This window comes from Wyeomyia smithii, chromosome 3 (assembly GCF_029784165.1).
Source record: "Wyeomyia smithii strain HCP4-BCI-WySm-NY-G18 chromosome 3, ASM2978416v1, whole genome shotgun sequence".
NCBI lineage: Eukaryota > Metazoa > Arthropoda > Insecta > Diptera > Culicidae > Wyeomyia > Wyeomyia smithii.
In genome coordinates, this window is record NC_073696.1 from 227,671,966 (window position 1) to 227,694,519 (window position 22,554).

At 40.3% G+C, this 22,554-nt stretch overlaps 1 protein-coding gene across 2 annotated transcripts in view; it reads right to left on the reverse strand.

Moving 5' to 3' along the window:
- The window catches only part of LOC129731141 (synaptogenesis protein syg-2), an 827,904-nt gene that overhangs the window by 304,000 nt on the left and 501,350 nt on the right, over positions 1–22,554 (reverse strand). For both annotated transcript variants that reach the window (XM_055690922.1, XM_055690921.1), the window contains exon 10: positions 11,328–11,458. In XM_055690922.1, coding sequence (XP_055546897.1) covers positions 11,328–11,458 — 131 coding nt within the window. The remainder of the gene's footprint in view (positions 1–11,327; positions 11,459–22,554) is intronic.

Genomic DNA, 22,554 nt, shown 5'->3' on the forward strand with positions numbered 1-22,554 from the left:
CAGATGGATGTGACTGAAAACAATCCAAATTGAGCTCACACATATTAGTTGTAAGTGCCATATAGAGTTAACACAAGGTTTATGAGAAATGATTTCGAGTTAGCCTTTAAAACTCATAAGTACATCTGCTCACGAGATAGAAAAAAGAGTTGTCTTATTATATCTGACATTTTTGAAAGATTCTCAACCTCTGCTTAATATGCTTAAAGAACCTTTCCAAAAAAAAAAAAAAAACCAAAAGGCCAAACCAAAAATGATTCCAAATTGGGGAACCAAAATGAATGGGGAATCGTTATATGGAAAAAACGAAACTTGATAGCAGAAAGCCAAAACCAAGTTTTTTTTGTTCTATTCGGGGCCCCAAACAATCCTAAATTTATTGGAAGTCGGTTGGTTTTTTCTCCTTTCTAAAGGGCTCAAAATGGCTCAAACCATAGGTTTCATGACTTCAAATGGTATGTTTTTTTACAACTTGACCGAAGACACTAAAGAGCTAGGGTGTCCCAGTAAAATACTAGAGCTGTTCAAAGTTGAGTATGTCGAAATTTATTTCGCAAATCATTTTTTCTGTCAACACTGCCAGTGTACCGACGTCAGTCAGATTTCCATCAAGGTAACCTCCGAAACACGTTGTAGATTCTACGTACGCCTAGAATATTGACCTCAATTTGTTTGCTTGGTCCAGCTGTGTGTATAAACTCGTTACGACAGGTTACTTCTGATGGGAAATCTACTGACGCCGGTACATTGGTAATGTTGGCCGAAAACAAGATTTGCTGCATTTAAATCGACATACTCAACTTTGAACAGCTATAACTTTTCTTAGGGACATTCTAGCTCTTTATTGTCTTCTGCAAAGATGTTCGACTTTTAAAATACTATACTTCAACATAATGTAGTGCATTATTAAGCTCTCTCGAAAGGTAAATACAAAAAAGTAGGTTTTCTTTTATAAATTTTCGTACAAATTTGAAATGCAATGCGCCAAGCGGAGATAAAACCAATCGACTTCAGGTAGGTTAAGGGTTGTTTGGGGCTCCAAAATAACCAAATAAACTTGGTTCTGGAAAACCAATCACTTTACCCCACCATAATGGGTATAGTAGAGCAGTGAGCTTGAAACAGAAGGGCTAAACTACAGAATACGTGAAAAGTGTATAACTCACTTCAATAGTGATACTGTCAATGATATGAATAGCGGAGTACAGAAAGCACCTGGGCAATATATCAATAGATCAAAAATGTCTCTGGTCGCAGTGATGTGTCCACACTCGAATATTGCTGCCATCGACCTTATAACCGGAACAACTGAAGATTTTTTGCTATAGGACAATACAGTTTTTTTGGGAGTGTTAGTACAAAAGATCATGAAAAATATAAAAATGGTAAGAGCGGGGGCCTAGTGTGGTTGGTAACGTCTCCGCCAACCACGCTCGACGCCTGGGTTCGAATCCCACCGCCAATATAGGTGTCGATGGTTGTGAGGTGGCGTGATCCACTCACAACCAACCCAAACTGGTCTAGATTCAATCCTAGCCGACACCGGGAGATTTTCTGAGGCGAAAAATCTCTGGGATCACGCTTTCCATCGCATGAGGAAGTAAAGCCGTTGGCACCGGTCCGTTAATAAACGGGTCGTGAGTTAGGGTCCTGGGTGTGGAGTCGCCTCCCTGGGCGTCGGTGATTGGCCACAACAGTGGCGGAACTAGACCGACGGAAAATAAGCAGGAATAAAAAAAAAAAAAAATGGTAAATAAGCTTTCATATCAAAAGCTTTTCAAATTCCGATTCACAATTTAGTAATAGGGGAACTGCTCCATTATTCATCTCATCCCGTATATTCATCTCATTCAACATGTAAACACAATTGGAAACAGGAAAAAACGCATAATTTCTTCTTAAACCAATCTGCTAATCCATGGAATGGATTCTTCTTAGTTCACTTTAGATTCCATATAAAGTATAATCCCCAAAAACACTTAAAAGCACTAAATTTGATATTTTAGTCGGGCATCTGCACTCGAAAACTCATTTAATTCAATCACCTACCTCAGAAAACAATATCCGCGCATTGTTCTATACGGCTACAACGGGACTCGTTCAGCAGCCAACCAAAGTTTTTTCATCACTAGCGGACCACTTTTTATTTCAATCACTAAACAAAATCACTCACTACACTAGGAATACTTAAATCTTTGAAATGTTCACCTCAAATTTCCTAAAACAAGCTTGAATTAGCAGAAATATATGAGATGAATTTCTACAATTCCTGAATTTCAACTGTATGCATTTTTATCTGTTTTCACTGCGTTGAAGAAAATCAAGAGTTGCCAAATCAGTTCTTGTTAATACGAAAAAATCATTCTGAAAATATTGAATTATTCCGACATAATTGATATAAATTTACAGCACTGTAGTGGTTACCTAGGTTACCAGTTTTGCACGTTAACAACTGCAGCGGATATCTAGGTAACTACTACGATGGGCGGTGGCTACGTTAATTCATGATAATGTGTTTCATTCATGGTTAACAGTGTGATGAATATGGGGGCGTCGTGAGATGAATAATTGAGCAGTGATTCAAGTTTTGAGATGGATTCGAAGCGTTGTGAAAAATGGTTTTGTTTTACAAAATTCAGGAGAAATCTAGCTAATTTTACTAAATATACAGTGCTAAACGATTCCATAAGAGTACGTAAGCATATTTAGTTTATTTGTTCAAAGATTCCGTGAAAATTTGGTGTTTAATCCGTGCATTTTTCGTGAATATCGGCTTAATGAGATGAATAATGGAGCAGTTTCCCTAATTTGAATTGGAAAAATTTAAAATTTTCATTTTTGAATTTTGGATTCTTATTTTCAACATCATGAAAGCTTAGGTGTTTTTGCTGAATTTCCGAGAATATTTAGGGGCAACTGCCCTTTTTATATTATTTTTGCTTTGGTTTATTTACAGCTCGTCTCAATAGGCGGAATAAGCGAAGTAAAACACCAGAGATGTTTATTCGCTTCCGCTGTAGAATATTCATATCCGCATCTGCAGATGTCCAAAAACATCACATACGTTATATCACTAAGTACAAATTTTTCCAAGGGAGGTGCGCTTTTTCCAGATTAATTTTCATGAGGTTAATTTTTTTTTAATTTGTGCCTTTAGGATGATGTCGATTCTGACCACTACCTCCTGATGATCAAAATGCGATAGAGACTTTCGGTTGGCTTTGTGTCGGGATAAAGATGGAGTAATCTTGACGGATGAACGTGAGGTGATTGACAGGTGGAATCATCACTATAATTAACACCTGAAGGAAGATGACCAAGACACTAGAAAGAACGACTTCGTCAGCACAGCGGATGAAGGGGACTTACCGCCCCCCACGATAGGAGACCTTATCTCAAAAATGTAGAGCTTAAATTTTGAAGAACGATTTTGTTATTTGAATTTTTATAAAAAAAACGTAGTTTTGTGCTTTTGTACTGAAATATATTAGAAACTCCAAAATTCACACTTACATACCATATTTCATATACCTGACATGATTTGATACATGGAGCAACCTGTTTGAAAAGTTAGAAAAAAAAAAACACAGATATATTTGCGTCTCACGAAAACGGGGAGGAGTCCAGAGGGGTGGCACCTTTACCAAAACTTAGAGCAACTATTCCCCTTGGATAGAATTACAAGTTTTTCCAAATCAGCCGTTCCAGTGCTGAGAACGAGCATTTTCAAAACACAAGTTCCGTCCTGGGTCTTTACGGGTTAAGGACGCTATCAAGCAACTCCAGAACAGCAAATCAACTGGAAAAGGTGGCATCGCAGCGGAGCTTATCAAGATGGGCCCGGATAGGTTGGCTTCCTGTCTGCACCAGCTGATAGTGAGGATCTGGAATACAGAACAGCTACCGGAGAAGTGGAAGGAGGGAGTAATATGCCAATATACAAGAAGGGTACTAAGTTGGAATGTGGGAACCGAGTGATCACGATTCTCAAATCAGACTACAAAGTGTCCTCCAGATCATCGTTTACCGTCTTTCGCCGCTAGCTGGAGGGTTTTTAGGAGGTTATTAAACCGGTTTTGAGGATGGGTGATCGGCAACGGTGTCGCGAATACCAAATCTTCCAAAAGTGTCGCGAACCTATTCATCCATTTTAAAGCCGCTTACGACATTATGACCGTGTAGAGCTTTGGAAAGTTATGGACGAAAATGGCTTATTTACGAAACTAACAAGACTGATTAAGGCCACAATGGATGATGTACAGTGCCGTGCGAAGATCTCGTGCGGTATCAAGTTCGTTTGAAACACGCAAGGGATGTTTGAAACATGCAAGGGGCAATGGTCTTTTCTGCCTTCTGTTCAACATTGCACTTGAATGTGTTATGAAACGTGCGGACTTTAACATGCGGGGCACGATCATCAATAAGTCCAGCCAGTTCGACTGCTTCGCGGACGACGCAGACCCTGTCGGAAGGGCGTTAAAGCGGCTGCTGAGCAGTAAACCAAGCTGAAACGTGAATAAGTCGAAGACCAAGTATCTGCTAGCACGAGGAACCGAGCGCGACAGGGCTTGCATAGGCAGTAGCGTAGTTGTCGACGGAGATGAGTTCGAGGTGGTTGACGAATGTAAATCGGATCATTAGTAACGTCAGGCTTCAACTGCAGTAGAGAAATCTGCAGTTGTACTGTAGCTGGAAGTCGTGGCCTACTCTGGACTCCGCAAGACCAAGCATGTAGCGCCTTTACTCGCTTCAACTGCTACGGTTGGAACTTGAGTACTAACTCTAGTCCTAGCATTTTTAGCTTATGGTTATAGCGCCATAACTCGCTCTTTCAAAGGAATATGGATTAGTAAATAATAATAAAGGTAATATTTCTTGTTATTGAAAAAGGTAAAACTGTCACACCAACATTCAAAGTGCTGCTAAATCGAAAAGGATGTTAGGAGTGTAAGAAATTTCGGATCGTCAAGAAATGACATAAAAATTTCAAGTTTTTCCAGCCTCCAGCTGAGCGCCTAGACTAGGGTGGGGAATCGTTATATGGAAATGCAAAAAAGTAGGTTTTCCCATATAAATTTTCATACAAATTTGAAATGCAATGCGCCAAGCGGAGACAAAACCAATCGACTTCCGGTAAGTTTAGGGTTGTTTGGGGCCCCAAAAGGAACCAAAAAACTTGGTTCTGGAAAATCGATTACTTTTCCCCACCCTAGCCTAAACATTTCATACACAGTTCCCCTACTTGTTGACGCAAAAACTATATGCAAATGACGCAAAAACTAATAGTATATGCGAGAACAAAAACTTAAAACTAACTTTACCCTCTCGAACATCAATCCGAAACCTTTTTTCCGCAATCTTATTCCCTCCACATGGTCAGAGCGGTCAAAATTTTCCTGGCTCATTTTCACAACAAAATTGGATTTCTCTGATATAAATTCACATTTGGTACTCACCATATAATTGACTAAATAAATAATCTATACATTGTCGATATTTAGTCGCTTTGTCTGCCAGAACTTATTTTTTTCTTTAAAAACGCGAACGGAAAACAAAAAGACAAGTTCGTTTGAACGAAAAACAAAATCCTAAATTTGGTTCTACTAAATGTTAATGAAGTTATTGTAGCGAGAGAAAAAGGCCAAAAAGAAAAATCTAATAAAATATACAAGGAAAGCTCTCACCTATGTCATCCGGTTGAGGACATGTTCAGACTGTTGCATGCAGGCTAGATACCTACCCAAGCAACCAGAAGTTCGAATTTCACTTAACACACGAACTTAGAAGTTCACATAAGGTTCAGATTTAGTTCCGTGGAACTTTCTTGCTGAACAACAGGACACATTACTCACAAACCGAAATTCATTCTAAATAAAGTACCGTCAACACCTGAAAGCAACTTGAAAGTTCATGAGAAGCTGCTCGTTCCCCTTTATTGGAACCTTAAAGTTCACATAAAGTTCACACGTGAACTTCAAAACCTTCGGAAATTAAAGTTCGGTTAGCATTTTATCCGTACTTTTAATCAGCACGAAAGTTCAGGAGAAGTCTATGTCGTACTTTATTTCCACTTTAAAGTTTATGATAAGTTCCACCTCGGCTTTGGCGAAAGTGAAGTTTGCTCCAGGATTAGTGATGAAAAATGAGTTTTTCAAAAACAATAAAGAAAGGTGGTTTGTTTATTATCATCGGGTTTTTTTTATCTAAATAAACGGCAGAAGGAAAACAAAGCTACAATTCCAATAGGTAATATTAGGGTGTTTAAAGGCTTTCTCTATCTAAACACTTTCTTTTGTTACCTAATAGGAAAACAACTATGAATTCTGATTCGCACGAATGTGCAGATCAAAAGAAAAAATAAACCTAGTGTTAGCTGTGAATTCCCGTTAGACACTCGTTTGCGCGTGATGCTTTTATCCCTGAGCAATTTGTCGAAATCTTGAGTGTTTTTTACGTTCAGCCACAGCATGGTTGACGGTTGCCGGTTCTGGAGGTCCGAATCCATTTCTCGGACGCCACCGAGAGTTTTCTATGTCACCAACGTCTCGTTTCGACTACGGCAAACAGCATATCTATCAATCTAAAAAGTTTTTAACGATTTTGATCATTTATCATATTTTGTATATAGGTATTGTTTACCAGAATAAATTTTCAATAAACGTTTAAAAGGAAAATATTGCGTACATAACCTTTTACAATTACATTACCAAAACACCAGTAGAATCAAAACAAACCAGAGAACTTTCAGACTTAAAGTTCAAATTAAAGTTCAGAATAAAGTTCCGCGTCAGCCTTTTCTGAACTTCCTAGTTCGCATGAGGTTCCGCCTGTACTCTATCTGAATCTTCAAGCTGAAAGAAAGACCCGGTATGTTTCTAGCTATGAACGTGTAGGTAATGAAGAGAAATCAGCACATCGAGTAAAATCGATGCTGATCTCATATAGCGGAAACGGAGCCCCCCCCCCCTCCCTAAATGTTGACATAGGTGCAAAATTTTGTTTTCAATAACTCTAATAACACTAAACGACATCTTTAGCCCATAGAAACATCTGTGTAAACTATCAGCCAGATCAAAAATAATTGATTGAAATGCTTGCGCTATGTTGCGTGTAATTGCACAGGTTTTTCAGTTGACTCACCAAGGATATTGCAGCGGCAAAAGTACCGGGCAAATCCACCTGCATCAACTGGCTTGGAGTATTGGAACCGAGCTGTGACAATTCCTTACCTTGATTCTATTGTAACCTCACTGGAAACAAGGTTCGATGAAGATAGTGCACCTGCCTACGCGTTGCCCTTGCCGCATCCCGCTAACGTAATACGCATGTAGTTGGAAGAGTTCAAGCGCAAAACTGAAAACTTCTTAATTTTTTAAGAAGTTGAAAATTTTGTTGGAGAGGTGGAAGCTTTGTATTAACATTGCAGCAGTATGAGAGCAGACCGTAAGAATTTGGAAGAGTTGGATCTTATAGATCTGCTAGCTAAAACCCGTTCTTTCTTCCCTGCGACTGAGAAAGCAGTTAAAATTGCACTTACTCTACCATGGAAACATGCACGATTGAACGCTCGTTCAGCACATTACGTCGGGTGAAAACCTGGCTGAGGTCAACAATATTTGAACAGCGGTTGAGTGGTCTCTGCTTGCTGAGTGTTCATCGGCAGATGGGCAACAACAATCTTGAAAAGACACATGAACGGCTTCCGGGACGTTTGTCGTTCGATGCCCGAAGATTTTATTAAGAATCTTGACTGTGTATTCAATTTTCACGTCCTTGGGAAACTTTGACAGGATGTAGTTGAGATAGCGGCTGTGCGAATGGGTGTCCAGCTTCCGGAGAAGTAAACGTACCTTCGCCGCATTATTCAGCTGGCCTGCATCGTCCTCGAAGAGGTCCTGGTAGCGGTTAAACAACAACGTCCGAACGTAACTCCGTTTTCTTCGTCGAAGACAAACTCGATAATGTTTGAAAAGAGGGACTCCAAAATCTGCTCCGGGGTTTGATACTGACGCTGCTGCTGCTGGACCGCTATCCGCTGTAGAATTTGGGTCATCTTGTGAATCTTGAATTCCCGGTTGCAGCTGTTGATCAATTCTATCTTCTGCCATGTTCGTGGATTCTTGAGATCCTCGTCGCCAAAATAATATGTCCGAAGGTTTGAATGAACTTAAGAGTTTTTGTAAAGAACATCTATTTATATTCACGGTTGGACAAAGAATAATCAAATTTTCCACTCTGATGTCAAGGACAACTGGTTGCCTTGATGTAACAATCACTAAAGACTAGTATTTGTTTCTATTTTTCAAAACACACTACAGTCGCTTTTACGCGGGGGATACGTGCCGCGTAAAAAACGCGTAAGTTACAGAATCCGCGTAGTAAATTTCGAAATCCGCGTAAAAACCGCGTAAATTCCAAAATCCACGCAAAAAAGCCGCGTAAAAAGCGACCTTAGGGTACCATTTTTTTACTTCTGAAATTTTGAAGAGCTTGCCCCCCCCTTTTTTTAATTTTGGCTACGCCCATGGTAGCGATTATTTTAGTGTCTGCCTGCTAGCGCGTACAGTAGTGTACGGGTTTCGTAGCGAATATAGCTATTGAAGAGTTGATTAGCTTGCACGAAAGCCGGTATAACATCGGTAATACCATCCCGGGTATGGTATCGAACACCTTCGTATTACGCAAATCTCTATGTCTGGTATAAAGTCCGGGAAGAATAGATGGTCTAAAGTCCGGGAAGAAATGTGCTATTTCGCGAATAAAAACAAAGTCTTGAACGAATAATAGGAAACGTCGGCATATATTACAGCAATTGACTTATTTTCACTATTACTTTTTCATTGTGGACTTTTTTCATCTCGACTATTGCATGGAATATTCATTCATTCTTAGTACAATTCTCTGGTACTTTCATTCATTTTTTTGCTTTGTGGAATTTTAATAAATTTTTGTTTTAGCGTATATTTAGTTCCGAATTGTAGAGAATCTTTCCCTGCAAAATAGATGCAAACTGCTTAAAGTACGTTCCGGAGTATTGAATTAGTCTCCCTCGATTGAGAACTTTAATTGATTATTGGTAAAGTCTACTAAATTAGTTTTACAAGCTGAAGGCAAGTGCTGACGAAGGAAAAGACAGTGCACAAATTGATATACTTATGTTTGTATTTCACCTCGCACGTTTAGAGTATTTCGTTTCAAGGCATAGGAGGCTGCATAAGCTACACAATATTGGTTTCTTACTCGTCTGCCCATAAAAGCATAAGAGTCCCATATGACTTTTTGGCAAATTTTAGTTTTTGCTGTCAATGTGTCTAATTTTGTTCGAATTTTCGTATGCCTTGATGAAATTTTAAAGTTTGTTCTGAAAAATACTGAAAAAATACCAAACCTTGTCTGTCCCATATTGAAAATAAAGGCATACGAGTCCCATCCTTAGTATATATTCGGTTGTGCTTAAAAAAACATTTCACATTTGTTATCAATTAAAAGAAAAGTGTTCACATAAAAACATCATTGACTTAAATAAATTAAAACACAGTTTGCAAAGTACAATTGAAAATGAGCTAGAGATATGAAACCTCATTAAAACTAATGTGTGTTTTAAAAAAAAATCGAAAGTTATTATGAAGTTTTTCCAACTGTTTCCGGAAATCCTTCTTATCATGTGGGATGAGTGAAATTCAAGTGTTCAGTATTGTGGCCTTACCGTCTGCCTCGATTCCTCGTGGACTCTAGAAAAAAATCATTGTAGACTCTTTGTCGAACGAACTTTCATCTATTAGCTTAAGTTGCTTTTTGGTGAAAAACATGCCCCGGTTCTTGTTGCAATCCATTGAAACTGAATCGCTGTATTGCAATTCGTATGATCCTAAAACGTTGGACTGAAATAAACTTTGCACATGACAGATACAATAAGGAATGATAATAAATGCCTTGGCTGTCTTAGAATGCGTGGAGACTGATATGCGTTCATTCTTTGTACACAGAGAAAAAATAAAGGCAAACGAGTCTCATCATTTATTTCCAACCTGGAATTCATACAAAAGTTCTTAGAATTCATGGAAATATATAATGTTCCACCTCATGAACATACAGATGAGTAAAACATACTTTCAGTTAAGTCAAAGTTATTTGTCTTCAATCCAAGGTTGGAGCTTCATTCGCAATTTTCTCTATTGTGAGAATTTCCATATGGGATGCTTATGCTTTTATGGGCAGTCATATACTACTTTATTGTCGATATTTTTTTATAAATGTCATTCAGATTATATTTGACAGAAAATTTATGAATAGTTCTTAATCACGCGCTGTATAATACAAATAAGTCATATTGTTTTGAGGTGGCTGACGTCTAACCTCAAAATATTGCAATGAATGTCACCTAAAAATGTGCACAGCAGCGCAACTGTTACACTGCCAACCAAATTGATTCATTTTGGGACGCAAAATTAAATTCTGATATCGATTTTAAATTAAAAAGTGAAATATTACTTCGACATGCAACTGCATATGAAGGCCCAAACAGGACAGACAACCAAAGTTTAGATTGTACAATTGAGAACGCCCACGCCCACACTCTTCGTTGGGTGGAAAGCAGGCCTTCCTTGTGAGGCATAGAGGGAAAAATATGCATTTTGGTCACGTAACAAGACATCACAACTCGACAAACGAACAGAAAAGACAGTCAAATCAGCAGCATCGGCAACAGCCCGGTTGCATATACGGTGTATGCATGTACGGGGCACAGGAAATGTTGAATTCGTTCGACATGGGCGACGTGCATTTCGCATTGCATGCATAGATAGATTTTCGTGTTGTAAACAGATGTTACCAGCGGCAATGTGTTTACATATCGGTGTCACTAATTGTTTACTCCGTTGAATGTCTCGTGTTGATTTGATTTTTTTTTTTCGTGTTGATATAGGTACTTTCCCACCAGTTTATGAGAGCTAGACATGCTTCGTTTACTTCACTTGTTGCTTCATACAGGCGACTTTTCTAACTCAATTGCTACTGAAAATTTCTAATTCTCGAAATGTAATGAACAAAATAAAAAGCGATTCATTTAAACGTGGCATTTTAAATCGCGCTACAAATCTCTCGAAGTAGGACATAATTGCATCCCCTGGAGTTGGCTCAAGCCTGGCAAAGCAATCTACACCTTTTGCCCGCTGAAGTGATGCGTTGCCATTCTGGGAGCACTTGAAAAAAAAACCCTAGCACTATATCGCCTTCCAAATCCAAATCCCTCTCCCTATAGTCGGCACTCGAGAAAAGCAGAAGGGTCGAACATTCTGCCAAAGGTATCGTTTTGCAATGGTACTCACATTATGCTTCCACACCACTTTGTATGCAGACGGATTTGCATTCACTTTACATTCAAAGTACACGTCATCTCCTTCCTCGATGTCTTCCGGGTTCATATTCGTCCCCAGTTCCAGTTTGAGCGTGGGCAGATCTGCAATGAAACACAAGAAAAAAACAGCAACGAAGTTAGTCTACAAGGAGCAATATGGAAAGTGCAAGTGAAAAACAATCGGTTGCCTGGCAGCGCCTGGCTGCAGCACGAAAGCCCGGAAAAAGGTAAACCGAAACCGGAAAATATCCATATCATTTTCATGGGATAATGCGAATCTTGAATCCGGTGGGAAAACTGTTCTGACGAGGACCGCTCGGTTAGTGGCGTTTTTTCCGGTACGGATCGCAAGCGAAAAACTTATTCGCATTAAAATTAAATGCTAAAAGGAATCTTCCGGTTTCTTCTCCCGGTGCTGCTGCAATCCAGCGGATCTGTCCGGGGGAAAGGCTATACTATCTTTCGTTCGAAAGTATTTCGTTTTAGGTGTTCTGATGTTTTTTTTCTCGCTCCTACACGGAATGGCACTTTGAAAAGCGCATCGGGTCTAGCGGCGCGGAAAATGGATTTTTTCGATACTGTTATCCTGATGTTCCGATCCACTTTTTTCGCCAGGCTCAATTGCTTGTTCCACCTGTTTTCTTCAAAAGGTTTGGGAAAAGAAAAAGACGGTTACTCGGTGGTATATTTTCGATTTCCTTAATTTTGAAGATCTTTATTCACTCGAACGAATGCGAGTTTCTAGCTTGTGCACGACGTTCCAAGACCATTAAGATTTTTTTTTTCGAGTTTATCGGTGTATTTATGAGTAGCATACTTAAGAGCTATACTTTTTCCGCTCCACATAACCACAAACGGCTGTCTGTTCGTTTGCTATATTCTCAGCTGTTTATTTTCTCGGAGCTTGCACCAGATTTAGCGCAGGTAGAGTCCGGCAACCGTAAAGCAATTCCAATGAATAGATCGACCGTCTGACCGACCAAGCACTGGCATTGGTCTGCGCTTCTCGGGTTGGAATTGGACTCATTTTTCCTAGCCCCAGACTCGAGCGGTAATAAATTTAAATATTTATATTTCCACGATGCATGCAATTGATGTTTTAGATTGCGTCGGTATTTTCCGACTCGGACGGCGCAATTCAGCATCCGTGCCTTGAAAGGCGAACTAATGACAGAAAGTTTTGCTTGGAAACTTTTTCCTAATGTTGACGGTTAAATTTGTGGTGCTTTTCAATCTTTTTTGGGTGTGATTCTCCAACTATCTTTATTTTTAGCGTTAATTCAAGATCACTTTTTCGTGATACTAAATATAAGAATTGCCCAAAGCTTTTGTGAAAAGGTCCATATAGAATTTTTTTTTGATCTGCATAGTTTGTGTACGCCTGTATTCAATCAATACCCGATGTAATTTAAATTCACAAACAAGCATGGAATTTCTACGTGCTCTACAAAAGCTAACACTGTATCTTATGCCTTTCCAAACGCACACATGATGTTACATGATTGGCTCTGCTCTGCTAGGAGGCAACATACACTGACTATAACTGCTTTTGGACTGAACTGGAGTTGAATATAAACATAAGGAATATTTGCCGTCAGCTACTTCTCATAGTTCTATTCTATAGGATTTACAATAAATAGAGAATCAAAAGTTTCACTTATAATCGGCTTACTAGCCAAGAAAAACCTTGTTTCTACATTCGGGTTTGTGTTCATAATTTGGATTGCTAAACCAAAATTTAAAGTTCATATTTTGTGGATAATTCTCTTACTTATTGTATATGCCATGATTTTCTGCCGAAATAATAAAATCTGAAACATTTTTAATTCCATTAAAAATTTTACATTCACAGAAAGAAGTTGCTTTTGAAAGTAACTTTTGATGTAGAAAGAAGTATGCAAGCAATATCAAGCTATAAGAATCTTCTTATATATAAAATAATCTTATATATAAAATAAAGTTACATATATGTGCGACCGCTCATAACTTTACAACGGAGCGTCTGATTTGAGCTGGCTTTGTTTTGTTGTGTTCGTCTTGTCCAAGGCAAAATTTTACGTCGAGATGACTAGGAAAATTCAAAGGAAAATGGTAAAAATCACGAAAATAGAATTTCCATACAATGAAGATATGAGATCGCAGAAGGCGCAATGAACAACAATAATATGACAGCAATTAAAAACAGGTGACTCTCGGCAATTATTTTGAAATTTTCGTTTAAAAGCTGCAACCGAAAATTTAATGCAAATATAAGTGCGCTCGATTGGTCGCTACCGTCACGGTAATCGGTTGAACTATCAAGTGATAAAACATCAGTGATTGCAGTGTGTATTGATAAAACTAAGAGAGGTAAACTGCCCTGCCCCTAATCAGGAGATCGAACATAGGTTCACGCAGTCGAAACGCAAGAAGATTGACGATCCGCCGCGAAAATCAAACACCTAAGCAACGCTCCGAAGCGAATGAACAACTACGAGAACGAATGTCGCAAATTCGGGCAGAACGATATCAGCAGGAACGAGATATACATGCAGCAGGAAAACGGCTTAAAGAGCAGCATAACCACGGTATGCATCGTCGAACTTCATCAAACTCCAACCGTAGAGCTAGAAGAAATGCCATAAATATACGATTGAAACGTGAAGCTTTCAAATACGACTGCACGATTGACTACAGCGAATTATCATGTGTTACGATAGGACCAATGGATGTGGTATGCCAGTATTGCAAAGCACAAAAATTTAAACAGGAACTGGACTGTGTTGTGCAGGTGGCAAGGTCAAGTTACCACCGTTGATCCAAACACCAGCGCGTTCTTTGCTTTACGGAGATTTACCAGAATCAAGAAATTTTCTAACGAATGCCAAAAAATACAACTGTTGCTTCCAAATGGCGTCATTCGATGGGTTAGGTTTAAGGTAAATAGTTTTTTTAGTTTTAAAGTTGTTTATTTTCTAGCTCATCTGCGGTAGCTTAACGGAGCAGTGTTTACAATCAATTTTGCTTTAAAAAAAGAACAAACTTTGTTAGTGAGAGTGATAGTTACGCCCGATTTACTGGGGTTAGTATGTATACAATTTTTCTGGTGAGGGATATTTGGGTTGGAAGTTGAGTTTGTTTATAACTTAATTATTGTTATCGACTGATATCTTATTGCTAGTAACTATTATTTCTTTTAATATTATTGCTACTAGTATTGCTAGCTAGTAAACTATTATTTCTTTTATTATTATTGCACTGCGTATTCCGTTTGTTTGAATCTGGAAATTTTTCCTCTACGGGTACCGCTAAAGTCGAATCAGGTTGTCGTTTTTGTGTCTTCAGTATAAGGTATGGCCATAAATTTTCGTGTAGTGGGATGATAAATCTAACAATTAGATAAAAGAGTTTAAATTTTGATGTCGGCGTTTTTCAGAAAGCTGTAAAGCTCTGACATATACTGGAAATCTCCGCTTGCCAGGATGTCTCTAACGGGAACGTTTAGCTGTCTTCCTCGGGCCCGAAGGGAATCTGTTAGCTTGGACCTAACATCACAGAATTCGGGACACGACCAAACAACATGCTCAATGTCGTGGTAGCCATCACCACAAACACAGTGATTACTGTCTACAAGCCCTATACGAAAGAGATGCGTGTTTAACGTATGATTGGACATAAGTCTGGACATCACGCGAATGAAGTCGCGACCTACATCCAACCCCTTGAACCATGCTTTCGTCGATACCTTAGGAAAAATGGAATGTAGCCACCGTCCCAGTTCATCTGAGTTCCATAATGATTGCCAGCTATTGAGTGTTCTCTGACGCAAATTGCTGTAAAATTCATCGTAAGCAATTGGTCTTTCATAAATATCGCCATCAATAGCACCCACCTTAGCTAAAGAGTCAGCCTTCTCATTGCCCGGAATGGAACAATGAGAAGGGACCCACGCTAAGGTAACCCGGTAATTTTTATCTGTTAAAGCACTTAAGAACCGTCGTGTTTTCCCCAGGAAATACGGGGTGTGCTTCACAGTCTTCATCGATCGCAGAGCCTCTATGGCACTGAGACTGTCTGTGAAAATGAAGTAGTGGTCTATGGGTAGGGTTTCGATGATCCCAAGGGAGTACTGAATAGCAGCAAGTTCTGCGGTGTACACGGAAGCAGGAGCATCGAGTTTGTAGGAGGCGGTAAAATTTTCGTGGAAAACACCGAAGCCAGTGGACTCATCTAGATTAGATCTGTCAGTGAAAAACCTTTTATCACAACTAACATGTTTGAACTTATTGGAAAAAATCTTAGGGATCTCTTGCGGTCGTAATTGATCCGGGATACCAATAATGTCTTCTTTCATGGTGGAGTCGAAGAATATAGCATTATTTGAAGTATTTAAAGGTGCGACATTAGAGGAATCGTATGAAGAAGGATTAATATTTTGAGCCATATAGTCAAAATATAAAGTCATAAATCTGGATTGAGATTGAAGGTCGACCAACCTCTCGAAATTTTCAATTACTAATGGGTTCATGATCGTGCATCGAATAAGTAACCGGTAAGAGAGATTTCAAAAGCGATGTTTCAACGGAAGAATACCCGCTAGCACTTCAAGACTCATCGTATGGGTCGACTGCATGCAGCCCAAGGCAATACGCAAACAACGATATTGTATTCTTTCTAGTTTTATAATGTGTGTTTTCGCAGCGGAGCGAAAGCAGAAACAACCGTATTCAAGAACTGACAGTATCGTTGTTTGGTATAACCTTAGAAGGTCTCCTGGGTGGGCACCCCACCAGGTTCCGGTAATCGTACGAAGAAAATTAATCCTCTGTTGGCATTTTTGTGTCAGATACCTAATATGACAAGCCCAGGTGCATTTAGAGTCGAACCAGACCCCGAGATATTTAGCGACTAAAACCTGAGAGATCGTTTTACCCGTTAGTAGGAGCTGCAGCTGAGCTGGGTTATGCTTCCTAGAAAAAACGACCAGCTCAGTTTTCTCCGGAGAAAATTCGATACCCAGCTTGAGAGCCCATTCAGACAAATTGTCTAAGGTATCTTGCAATGGTCCTTGCAGATCGCTAGCCTCGCTACCAGTAATGGATACAACGCTATCGTCCGCAAGTTGCCGTAGCGTGCATGAATTGGCAATACATTCATCGATGTCATTAACGTAAAAATTATATAAGAGAGGGCTTAAACATGAGCCCTGGGGAAGACCCATGTAACTAATTCGGGAAGTTGTCGAATCACCATGTGAGAAATACATATGCTTTTCTGACAACAAATTGAGCAAAAAATTATTTAAATTTGGTGAAAGTCCCTGCGAATGAAGTTTCTCGGTTAAAACTTCTACAGAGACAGAGTCAAAAGCCCCCTTAATGTCCAAGAATGCAGAAGCCATTTGCTCTTTTCGAGCAAAGGCGAGTTGAATTTCAGTAGAAAGCAACGCTAGGCAATCATTCGTTCCTTTGCCCCGGCAAAAGCCAAATTGAGTATCTGAAAGTGAACCGTTTGTTTCGACCCATTTGTCTAACCGTAAGAGGATCATTTTCTCCATTAATTTCCGGAGGCAAGAGAGCATAGCAATCGGCCTATAAGAATTGTGATCAGAGGCAGGTTTTCCGGGTTTTTGAATAGCAATGACTTTTATCTCCCTCCAGTCGTGCGGAACAATGTTTAGCTCAAGAAACTTGTTGAACAAGTTCAACAAGCGTCTTTTTGCAGAATCGGGTAGATTCTTCAACAAGTTGAATTTTATTCTATCCAACCCTGGAGCTTTATTGTTGCACGAAAGGAGAGCCATCGAAAATTCCAACATCGAAAATGGGGGCTCTTCCGTAGTTACTGAAAACGCGTCGCGAAAAATCTTCTGTTCCGGAACAGAGTCCGGGCAGACCTTTTTGGCAAAATCGAGTATCCAGCGATCTGAATACTCCTCGCTCTCATTCGAAACGTTACGATTCCGCATGCGCCTGGCGGTATCCCAAAGAGTGCTCATCGCTGTTTCCCTCGATAACGCGTTTACGAACCGCCGCCAGTATCCGCGTTTTTTCGCTTTCATTAAGCTCTTCATCTGCCTGTCCAGTATCTCGTACCTTCGAAGCAGCTTGACCGAGCCATACTTTCGGTAGTCCTTATATGCCGAGGACCTTCGCGCGTACAGTTCAGAGCACTCTTTGTCCCACCACTTGGTAGGAGGACGCCGTCTAATTGTTATCCCGGGTATTGGTTTCGTCTGAGCTTGAGTCGCGGCGTCGATGATCAAGCCAGAAAGGAACGCGTATTCTTCCTCCGGGTGAAGTTCCTCGTGAGACTCGAGATTTTCCGCTATGAAAGTCTCATAACGCTTCCAATCAATGTTACGTGTGAGGTCGTATGACATATTGATTGGATTCGCGGGAGTTGAACCATTAGCAATTGAAATAACGATTGGAAGATGATCACTACCGTGAGGATCATTGATTACTTTCCACTGGCAATCTAACGCTAGTGATGTCGAGCAAAGGGATAGGTCTAGCACGCTTTCACGTGCTGGAGGATTAGGTACACGTGTCGCTTCCCCAGTATTTAAAAGTGTCATATTGAAGTCGTCGATCAAGTTACAAATTAAAGAAGATCGGGCGTCGTCGTATTGCGATCCCCATTGCAGACAATGGGAGTTAAAATCTCCCAAAATCAAAAAAGGTGCGGGAAGCAATTCTGCTATGTCAGAAAGTTGCCTCTGTTCAATCCGCACGGATGGAGGAATATATATCGAAGCAATGCAAAGGTCTTTTCCATTCATATTTGTTTGAATGGCAACGACTTCAATGTTCGAGATCCGAGGGAGGTTGATTCTAAAAAAGGAGTAGCACTTTCTGATCCCTAAAAGTACCCCTCCACCATGTGAGTCTCGGTCTCGACGGATTATGTTAAAATCGTGGAAATTGGGTTGATTATTTGAATTTAGGAAAGTTTCACAAAGCGCAAAAGCGTCACAATTATAAGTGTTTAATAAATGAGAAAATAAATCGAGTTTGGGGATGATACTTCTGCAATTCCACTGTAATACAGTGATAAAACTTCTAACCTCTTTCGCCGTCTTAGTCATCGAAAGATATGATAGCTGAAATGAGGGGCCAAGTTGCTGCTAGTTGTTTCAAAAATGTTTTCACTGTAGGGAGAAGGGCAAGAAGAATGTTTCTAAGGGGATCTGTTATGTTGAATGTTTTGAGTATCCAGTCCACAATATCAGAGAAATTTATAAACCCTGTTTCTTTTTTATCCTCTGATCGAGAAATGGGTGCACGAGGGGTTTTTGGTGTCCCAGGAAGCGGTGGGTACTCCTGGTTAGATTTGAAATTAAAACCGGGAGGTACTTGCTTCGGTTTTTCTTCACCGCTTCTTTTTTGCGTAGGTATATTGGTCATTCCGCTAGGGGTTATCTTACGACCTTTGCGAGAAAGATTAGGAGAGTTTACTATTCTCCTCTTCCTAGATCCTTCTGGCATGGCATAAGAACACCCTTCGACGGGATCGTCAGATGTACCCTCATCGGTTGGCAAAAAGGAAAAGATGTTTCCTGTCGAGGGTGGCTCAGCCCTCTTAAGCATTTTTGCAAAAGAGCGCTTTGATCGTTCCTTAAGGGAACGCTTTATTTTCTCCTCGCGCTGTTTGTACGCGGGACATGCCGAAAGGTCATGCCGAGTTCCCTCGCAGTAAAGACACTTTTCAGTATCCTCACTGCAAGTGGTCTCAGCATGATTGCCTCCGCACTTGCTGCAGCGTGCCTTGTTGCAACAGTAGGTGGCTGTGTGACCTAACTGCTTGCAGTTATGGCAGTGCATGACCCGCGGTACAAACAGGCGTACAGGTAGACGAACCTTATGCAAAAGGATGTAGTTCGGCAGTGCAGATCCGGCAAATGTTACCCGAAAGGAATCCGAAGGAAAGAATTTCTTCTTTCCTTCATCGATGGACACTGAATGCAATTGCTTGACATCCAATATCTTTACATCTTGCATCATTGGGTTCTTGAAACAGCCAACCCCATGACGCAAAATGTCATCGACAGTGAGATTCCCTTCGGTCACAACACCGTCGATCTCTACATCCTTGGCAGGGATGTACACGCGATACTCTCTCGTGAAGAGCTCGCAGCAAGCAATTGCGTTTGCTTGCTTCAAGCTATTCACGACAACTCGCAGTTTGTTCGGCCTCACCTTGGTGATTTCGGTTACGTCCGAAAACCATTCTGTCAGGTCCTTGCCAATGCGCAAAACATTCAATGGTTTCTTTATGGGCCGGAAGTAGACAGCGTACGGGCCCTTAAATTCATCCGGGTAAGCTTTTATACGAACGTTAGCTAACACGTTCGGATTTGGTGGACTAGGTGCAGGGGATGGCAGTGGAGATGGAAGCAGGGAGCTGCGGGGTGATATTTCAATCACATCTCCATTCGTTTCAACTTCTAGGAACAATTCCACCTGCATGTTGTCCATATCGTTCATGTTTGCGGGAGCAATATGCTCTACCGCTCACTAACGGTAAACAACCGTGTATAAATGGGGTACCAAGTTGAAGTGATTAAATGAAAAAACAATTTGTCCAAGTAAGATGAATTAAAATTTAAAAAAAGTCACTCGTATAAATGGGCAAAGAATAAATGAATAAAAATAATAAAAACAGAATACTTCACCGAATATCCAGGTCGGTTTTATTTTTCAGCTGCCGTGTCCTACACGCAACCTTGTGGATGTCAGAGGATGATCACTATCCAGTAGCTGATCCGTACTGCTAGCGGGGTATCCAGATCCCGGCGGTGAGGAGAGGGGATTTGCTTCTGCTGCTATCGGTGTCAGCAGCTGCTTCTCGGTGCTGGTATCGGGGTATCCAGCACCCGCCGCTGCGGGGAAGTTGAACTGCTTCTAATGTGCAGGCTATTGTCACCACAGCACAAAACGAACCGAAAAAAAGCACCGTACAGTATTTCGTGTGGTTTATTGTTAAGTGCGAGTCGTAGCTGACTGGAAAAACAACGTCTATTCGCCACGAAAGCAGAAACGGCACTGTTTAAGGTAAATAAATCTAAACATATAAAAATGCAGCTTTGTCTGTCTGTCTGTCAGATCCATATAGGCTTGGAAACTACTAAACCAATCGGCGTGAAACTTTGTATATAGAGGTATTAGGAGCCGAGAAAAGTGACTAAAATAGTTCGAGACCCCTCTCTCTTCTGGAAGGGAGGGGTATCATACAAATGAAATACAAATTGCTGCACATCTCGAAAACTAACCAAGTAACTGGAACCAGATTTGGCAGGTGAATATTTTTTAGGGTAACAAATAAGGTAATAATGGCCTATTAGGGAGGGGTCCCATGCAAATGAAACACAAATTTCTGCACAGCTCGAGAACCAATCAAGTGAATACAACCAAATGTTCATAATGGTTCGACAACCCTCCCTCTTCTGGAAGGAGGGGTTCCATACAAACGAAACACAAATTTCTGCACATCTCACAAACTAATCAAGTAAATGGAACTAAATTTGGCAAGTGAATGTTTTTAGGGGTAAAAAATATGTCTATAATAGTTTGACATCCGTCTCTCTTCTGAAAGAGGGCCCAACCAAATTTGATATGTTGAGGTTTTTGAGAGCATTTTCTTGCTTTCAGGATGAGAGAGGCCAGAAATTTTCTCCAAATGCTATCCTAAAATCCAAGATGGCGACTTTCGGTTTCTGAAAAACAGCTGAAAGTGACCAAATACCAAAAAAATGGGTATTTCCGGAATCGTAATGATGCACTGGAGCCACAAATCGACCTCCGACACCATTTTGAATTGTAAGATAGCAACTTCCGGTTCCTGGAAAACAACCTAAAATGGCCGACTTCTATTGAATATGAGTATCTCGCGAACCAGAATGATGCACAGAAGCTAAAAATTTATCACAGAAGCCATTTTGAATTTAAAGATGGCGACTTCCGGTGTCTGGCAAACAGCCGAAAATGACCAAATACCATTCAATATGAAATTTCCGGAACCAGAATGACGCCCAGAGGACAGAAATTAATTTCACATGCCATTTTGAAGTTCAAGTTGACGACTTTCGGTTTCTTGAAAACAGCCTAAAGTGACCAAATACCACCCAAAATAAGTATCTCCGGAACCATAATGATGCAAGGAGCTGAAAATTGACCTCAGACACCATTAGGAATTGTTAGATGGTAACTTCTGAGAACCAGCCGAAAATGACCGAATAATACTCAATATGGATATTTCCATGATCGAAATGATGCATAGAAATCAAACATTGACCCTGGACACCATTTTGAATTCAAAGATGACCACTCTCAGTTGAGCTTGAGCTTGAGCTTGAACGACCGTACATTTCGTAGTTGCTCCTCCGTGATGGATCTGAGCTAGTGAAGTTGCACAGGGAACCACGTTCATGGCAACTTGGGATTAGTTTACCATCTTCAATGTACAACAATTCAGTAGCTTCCGCTTTGATTAGATCCATAACGGCGCCGGCCACGTCCTAACGATCGGGTAAGAAACGATGTTGTAAGGAAGGAATTGTAGCAGTCGTTGTTGTCGGAGACCGAGTTTACCTCTGTACCTCCACGACTGCGACGGAGAGGAAGGGTTGCATTACCGTGGTAAGTGACGAAATCGAACGATGTGGCGCGCGGAGTTAACTCACTACGAAGGCGAACGAAGTATCTTTAATGTCAAATACCGCGGAAATATACAAGCGGCGCGCGCGTAAATTATCCGCTACCCGAAGAATCCAAATGTTTAAACATTTGTTCATGTTAAATTTCGAATGCTCTAGAGAAAGCAAACACACTTCGGAAACCGCGATTCTTTGATAAGTATACATTGCATAGTTATTAGATCAATCACGATATTTATCAACCGAACTCGATATGCGAGTTAGGAGAGAAAAGTTTGTGTTATTATGTCTCCGTGGGAAGTGATGGAATCGAATGATGATGCGCACGGACTCGCATATTACGAATACGAACGATATGTATCTTTTTAGTCAACCCCGCAATCCTATGCCAATGACGCGCGCGAAATCATTAACTATACAAAGCATCTGCGTATTCGAATAAATGTTTATTACCAAACCCGAATTCCTGTAAAACAGCAAACGCACTTCAGTAAATGCGGTTCTTGAAAAGATATACGTCGCGTATAATCCTGATGTTTATTGTGAATAATTACGATGATAT